We start from the raw sequence: 7,598 nt of genomic DNA, 5'->3' as shown, positions 1-7,598 counted from the left end.
CCAAAAACTGGTTGAAATTGTATTAGTTTGACCTTAGGACATTGCAATGCCGTGTAAGAATAACTAAGTTCTCCATGTGGAAATAACCAAGATTTGTTAGTATGTCATTTTCACTTATTTAAACATATCAATCCACCAAAGTGCAATTAAACTCTGAATTAACCCTTCTTGTTGTTGACTAAAAATGCAAGCATCAACTACCATTATGATTAAATAATTGAGTTTAATTTTTCAACACTTTATTACAAGACCTATGAAGAACATTATTAAATTTCAAGTACAAATTCATTGGCTTTTTCTCTCATAGCTTCTCTCGGTCTCGAAAAATCTTATAGTACATGGTTCTTTTTATTTGCTAGTGTCAAATTAGAAATTGAGATAAGATCAGCGATGGCAAAAATCCCCACCCTGTCTTGAATGAGGTGAAAGAACCTGCCCCATGAAGAGAAAAATAAAAATAATAATAAACGGGGCAAGCCGCCACCCCGTCCCAAACCCGCCCTGTTGCCATCACTAGAAAAGATAAAATATAAACATTGCTGATGGCTTAGATTGTAATAATTTAAAAGAAAGATTACCAGTTCTCATTATTCAATTTGACGCAAAGCTTGAGAAGTCGATTTTTATGGTTGTAAAAAGGTTTTTATTTTCTTCTTTGTTTTTAATGCGATAAACGCTTACTAATTGTATCATTTGCCATTTGATCATAGTCTCGGAGTTTAAACAATACCATATCAAATTGTTTAGCATTAGTTGATCGAAATAGTCTCATCCCATAATTGAACGTTAATAAAGGAAGTAATTCAATGGAATACCATAACAGAGAAATTTCCCAAGGTTAAGTTTCATAGCTTAATTTAAAAAAATAAAAAAATTTAACATGCAATGATGCCAACCTGTAATGGCAAGTTAATAATGCAATTCCCTATTTGGTTAAAAAAATGATTTTTTTTTTTTTTTAAATCTAAAGCAAATAATGGCTAAATATACATAAGTAAGTTATTATGTCCAGTACTAATTTTAGCCTTGGATATGGTTAAATAAATTTTAAGTTTTAATTTTTTTTCTAGATGAAAGTTTTAAGTATATTATTAGAGTCACTTATAACAAGTAATTTTCCTAAGATTAACTCAGACTAAGGGGAAAAAGGTTTTTTAAGTATATACCAACTAGGGAAAAATTATTTTTTTCCTTTGTAAAAGAAATAATTTCTATTTTGATTATTATAATCATTAAATGTGGCTGAGGCATAACCAATAAACCTTGTATAACAGAAACTAAACATTGTTCGAATAGTCATCGTTCTATTTTCATTATTATAATCCTCCGCTTCAATATATACACACACACAACACACATTAAGTACATATACAAGCTGGAGGGAGGGAGAGAGAGAGATGATATGGAAAGGGTTTTGTTCGTTTATTGTATTGATACTTGCAACGAGAGGAGAAGGGCAACTGGTGGAGAATTTTCACAGTTCAACTTGTCCAAACGTAGAAGCCATCGTTCGGCAGGCTGTGGCCACAAAGTTAAGCCAAACATTTGTCACAGTTCCGGCGACTCTTCGTCTTTTTTTCCACGACTGTTTTGTTGAGGTACGTTATTCTCGACTAAGAAAGAATTTCTTTTTTATTTTATTTTATTTTATTTTCTTTAATACATGCTCGTCATGTCCTAAAAAATGTAAAAATGTCTATATTCCAAGTTCTGTAGATACCAGATGACAAAGTAGGATGAGGTAAATGCTGACAATTTCTTATGAAAATCAGTTCGAATATCCGAGTCTGGACAATTTATATCTTAAGTTGTTAAATTGAATCAAAGGATGCGACAGATTAAATTATGCATGAACTGCACGTTAGTCTTAGAATTGACGACAATTTTAATGATGATTTTCTGACAATTGAGAAATTAGAAAGGTAGATATCTGATGTTGAAATAAGCGAAATTAGTTGAAGCGTGTTACTTGTAAAGAGTCGATTCATCAGATCATAAATTGATCCATCTGTTCTGGTTTGTAGGGATGTGATGCCTCTGTTCTCATAGCTTCACCAAATAATGATGCTGAAAAGGATGCTCCAGATAATCTTTCCCTGGCTGGAGATGGCTTTGATACTGTGATCAAGGCTAAACAAGCAGTCGAGGAGCAGTGCCCTGGTGTAGTTTCATGTGCAGACATTTTAACCATTGCTGCTCGAGACGTGGTCGTTTTGGTAATCAAACAATGTCCTTCATCATCGTCTCGATAAATATTTTCTTTCATTCATACTCTCTTCACATTCTCTTTCCGATGTTCTTCAAATTTTTTCAGGCGGGAGGCTTTCCATTTGCCGTAGAATTGGGAAGGCGAGACGGACTCGTCTCTCAAGCATCTCAAGTAGCTGGAAACTTACCAGAGCCGAACTTCGATCTCAACAGCCTCAATGCCATGTTTGCCAAACACAATCTATCACAACTTGACATGATTGCACTGTCAGGAGCTCATACTATTGGCTTTTCCCACTGCAATCGTTTTGCAAACCGCATTTACTCGTTTTCATCATCTTCCCCTGTTGACCCGACCCTGGATTCAAACTATGCACAGCAGTTGTTGCTATCCTGCCCGCAAAATGTCGATCCGTCCATAGCTATAAACATGGATCCTGTTACTCCTCAAACTTTCGACAACACCTACTTCCAGAATCTGGTCAGAGGGAAGGGCTTGTTCACTTCAGATCAGGTTCTATTCACCGACCCAGATTCCCAACCTACGGTAAATGATTTCGCGAGGAACCCATCTGTCTTCAACGGAGCTTTTGTCACTGCAATGAGGAAGCTTGGGAGGGTAGATGTTAAAACTGGAAATCAAGGAGAAATAAGGTTGGATTGTACAAGATTCAATTCATAAATCAAATCTCACACAAAGTTAAAAAAATTGATACCCATTTAATGATTCTGGACCGAAATACATAAATTATGTACAGGTTTCTACTTTGTGCAGACAATCTGTGTTCTGGTTTTTTATAATTCACTTTCAAAGAAAAGAATCAGAGTTCAAAATAATGCTATTTATGTATAACCGTGGAATATTTTTAAACAAAAAGTTATTTTTTTTCTCTTTTTGAAAGTTATTAGACAAAGTTATTCAACGTGATATCTTATTCTGTATACACTTACTCTACCATGTGAAGTTCGGGTAATTTAAAGCCAAATGCCAAAAAGCTGGTTACAGATAGTAATAAAGTACTACAAATTCAACAGGAAGAAAAATCTTGTGAACCACAATATAGGACATGATAATGAAGAACATTTGAAACTGTGAAATGAAACATCTGATAAAAACAAGAATAGCAATAGAATTATTCAGTAAACTGGCCTTTGGAATCAAAATTTCTCCAAAGAATTTCATTGAGTCGAAGATTAGAAATACGGACAACAACTGAACACGATACAAATCTCACTCAACCACCAGATGGCTCCCAACTGCAGAACATAAAACTGTAGATAGTAGATGAAAGTATGCAACAAGCAAAAGTCATGATAAAAGGTCTCGGTCACAACATTACAATACATGTAGAAGTGGTATACTACGTTATGTAACCCTTCGTCTCTCTAGCTGAAAGATGTACTCTTGCATTGTTCTCTCCCACAAATACTTTTAGGAACATGGATAGTCAACGGAACTCGTTAGGAATCTTGGATATATCCCATACTTGTAAAGGCAAAATTTATGTTTGAGATCTTCCATAGAGGTTTATATAGACAGTCTTTGTCCTATACACAAGAATCATGCTTAAAACAACTGCAACAATGCAAAGTCCGGACATTATCAATGAAGTCAAGAAGTAGCAAATGGCACCTTCACACTTCAGAGGCTCTTCCATAAAGGCAAAACTTAATAAAACAGATTCCATATTATGTTGTCCGTGATGAAGGCCGTGAGCTTGCTTCTCTGCCTCTCTGTCGTATATGCTGCTGGCTATGAGACCGGAGAATATTAAGGAACCTGCGGGGCTCGATAGAGTGAGGAAATTGTACAAAGCTCCAAATTTTTTCAACCCAAATAACTCTGATGAAGCAGCTGGTACTATCGCCCAATGGACCCCATAGCCAAGCCCGACTAGAAGAGTTCCAACGTACATTGCACCGGGCCAACCCATAGCAAGGAAGAAATGTCCGACTGCCATTATGGCTTGTGCAACTGCCATGGCCACTGACCTTGGATATGCATATTCTCTGTTTAGCCGTAAAAAAAATTGTGTGAGAAACTATTCAAGATGAATAAAATAATGGCATGCGCGTTAAGGTAGCTTAGACAGTATTCAACAATGTTAAGGAAGAAATAGAAGCATTTTTGGCATTGCTTAACTTTTTTCTAAAGCTGGTCATACATATTTTTTAGACACACATTTCATAGGACACTTATTATTCACACATTCTACAGGACTCGTTGCTTATAAGTACTTAAAAGCAATACCAAACAAGAACTATATCTTGTCTATTGAAGTGATGCTACGTACAAAACACGAGTGAAAGGTATATGTCTGGGAAAAGGTGGCTAGAAATTTACCTGACAATTTTCTCAGAGAAGTAACCGCCACCAATGCGGCCCAAGAAGTTCCAAATGCTAATCATAGAAACAAACACGTGGGTATTATCGTACCCCAGTGACTGGCTCATCTGACCCAAATTATCAATCACAGTCAAGCCAGAACCAGAACCTAAAAGAAGGGAGAAAAACATAAGCCAAAAATCTGCCTTTATCAATGCTTCCATCAAGGTAAAGTCCTCCCCTCTATGTGGCCTTCGCTTCTTAATTCTTACGGCTCCTTCTGCAGCTGCTTGAGCTAGTTTTGCTTGCAATTGAGCAATTCTTTTTTGCCTCTCCGAAGCCGGAAGCAAGTCTACTTCATTTGACTTTTCATCTTCAACCTCGCTGAATATGATTTCCTGAGCGTCGTCTATGGATTTTCTCGGCTCTTGTTTCTGTGACTCGGTTAGAAGTGCCTCTTCTGCTGGTACTCTCAACTCATCAGAAAAACTCTGTTTGACGGGAATCGCAATGGGGATTTACAATAGAATAAATAAAATTGCTGTGAAGGTTATAACAACTGCTTGGCTCAAATCAACTAGATCTTGGACAATCATGACCCCCAGCAAATTAGCAGCCAAAATAAGGCATATGCTATAGATAATCGAGAAACTAAGGCCGTCTGATGATCGGACTTGTTTGTGACCTCCAACGGGCCTGACAATGAACATTCGAGCAATGACAACTATCGTTGGCCAAGCTGCAACCATAAATATGAGTGAAGCATGGTCTGGGGAATGCATCACAGTGTATATCTGAGTCAAAATTGCCCCAGCCAACCCGGAAAAACCCTTTAGTATCCCCACAACAGGACCCCGGCTTTTGGGGAAGTTTTGCACACAAGAGACAAGTGCTGCAGTGTTGAAGTATGTTTCGCCATTTGTTCCCATAAATATAAGAATGCACATCTGCACGTGAATGGATAAAGACAGTCAAATGGAAGACAACTACAAAATTTTATAATTCACTTGCAGGGAAGGCTCCAAACTTCAAATCTGTAATAATCATCTCAAAATGGAAAAGACTCATCTTTTATTTCAGATTTATAGCCGTGCATGTTTTAATTTATATGGTAAATTGAGGACATTTGTGTATTAAGATTAATCCCTTCTTTCTAGATCAATAGCAAACAAAAATTCAATTAGAAAATGAGCAAAACAAGCAACCTAGAATACTATGATGAGGTTCCATGGTCCAAAAACTTGTCCAACCATGGTTTTCTGTTTTGGTCCAACTAATAGAACATTTGAATAAATTGAACATGGTTCTCAGGTGGATTACTACATTCACAAGAAAGACACTGAATGCATTTTAATCACAGTTAAAGAATTTGAAGGATATCCTTGGCAGATAAGCACAAAATGTCATCAATTTGGTGTTAAATATAAAAATTGCAGCAGAACTTTCTCCTTACTTTTCAATGAAAAGGAAAGAAAAATAAAAATAAAGTGAATTTTCTTCTTCATTTAAGCCAGTCCTAACACAGTAAAAACACCACATTCAACATACAAAATGACTAATTGAGCCATGAAGATAATACTCGAATTAGGGGACACATAAATCCGTCGGTCACTTTCAGACAGTAATTCAATATTCATCCTAATATCCTGAGGTTTTCGAAAGCAAAAGAGTCCTAAAGTTTAGTCTCTGAAATTTGGAAAGAAACAGGTCAAACACCATCTCTTTTGACATATTCTTTGGTCAGGAATGAATCAAAGCTAGAAAGCTTCAGAATATGAATGGAAACTTGAAGACATATATGAAATTTCCATATATGAAGTTCTCGGAACGAATTAAAACAAGTTGGAGTCAACTAAAATTAGATCTGATTAACTAATTTCATTGAAAATGAAGGGGCAAAAAAGCCAGAAAACCATGTAATATGCATGAATGGAAAAAATGTCTACATATTTTACTCCCTAAAGCATGTTGGGCTAAGATGATTCCCCCCCTCTAAGTTCTTCATCTTGACAATTAATGTTATTCGTAGTCGCTCACTACGACATCGCATACACATGCAAATGTTTATTTGATGCGGTAATTTTTTATTGACTCATATATAAAATAACCACCTGCCATGCCACATAAGGTGACTGCTTCCATTTCACACTAAAATAAGAAAACAAAATTATTCATACAAGTTTAGGCTTAGCCAACATTTTAATCCAAATCAATTGAAGAAAGATAACTCCAGGAAAAGATTAAAATAAAAAATCCAAGGGCAATAAATAGTTCAATTTGCTTCAAATCAATCCATACGAAACAATGGACGAGATCAGAATTGAAGAAAATTAAATTGTTCAATTCGATACTTACTGCCCACAGTGGCAAAACCGGCGCTCGACCGCTGACAATAAGCCAGACCCAGCCATATCCAACAAAGTTCTGAATAGCACCAATAAGAAGAGCAGCCCATAAAGGAAAAATCTCAGAGAAACTTCCAGCCAAGAATCCAACATTATCCCCCAAATCTTTAGCCACTCCCAAACTTGCAACCTGTTTCTGATTATAGTTTAAGGAACTTTTTATTGAGGGTGAAATGCTACCAAATAAATACCCAATTCCAGCACAAGATTGTATCCACATTGCAGCAACAAAAACCAGCCATCTGTTGTTGAAAAATGAAGAAAATCTCTCCATCAAACCGGCCATCGTCAATTCACCAACTCTCCGGTCGATCTAGCAATCAGGATATAAGAATTACCGTAAAAGACATAAATTTGCTTCGGGTTCCTGCAGATAAAAATGAGTATTAGTGTGGGGTAGGAAATTTAGATATTAATGGAGAAAATCAAGGATATTTCGATTTGAAATGGGTTTTTGTTGACCATCCTAAAAGGACAGTAATGATTGACAATAAAACAGTGGCAATAAGTGAAAAAAATACGTATGTTGGAGATAGTAATTTGTGGCTGAATCATGCAGAAGCTGCCATAGTCTTTCTTTTTCATGGGGCACCGCCATAATCGACTAATTGGTTAACAATGGTTTTATATTTTCAAGTCATTTTAGATACTTCTTTTGT

General features: G+C 36.2%; 1 protein-coding gene and 1 pseudogene across 1 annotated transcript; one reads left to right on the top strand and one right to left on the bottom strand.

The window, feature by feature from the left end:
• Positions 1–1,362: 1,362 nt before the first annotated feature.
• On the top strand, positions 1,363–3,061 carry LOC111386908 (peroxidase 55-like). The gene is made up of 3 exons (XM_023011410.1): positions 1,363–1,598; positions 2,025–2,216; positions 2,315–3,061. Exons 1-3 carry the CDS (start codon positions 1,398–1,400, stop codon positions 2,888–2,890), a joined length of 969 nt encoding a protein of 322 aa, XP_022867178.1. The 5' UTR covers positions 1,363–1,397; the 3' UTR covers positions 2,891–3,061.
• A 257-nt stretch (positions 3,062–3,318) lies between these two features.
• LOC111386907 lies at positions 3,319–7,598 on the bottom strand (annotated as a pseudogene).

Source organism: Olea europaea, unplaced genomic scaffold (assembly GCF_002742605.1).
Source record: "Olea europaea var. sylvestris unplaced genomic scaffold, O_europaea_v1 scaffold3774, whole genome shotgun sequence".
Classification (NCBI taxonomy): Eukaryota; Viridiplantae; Streptophyta; class Magnoliopsida; order Lamiales; family Oleaceae; genus Olea; species Olea europaea.
This window is presented reverse-complemented; position numbering and strand designations above follow the sequence as displayed.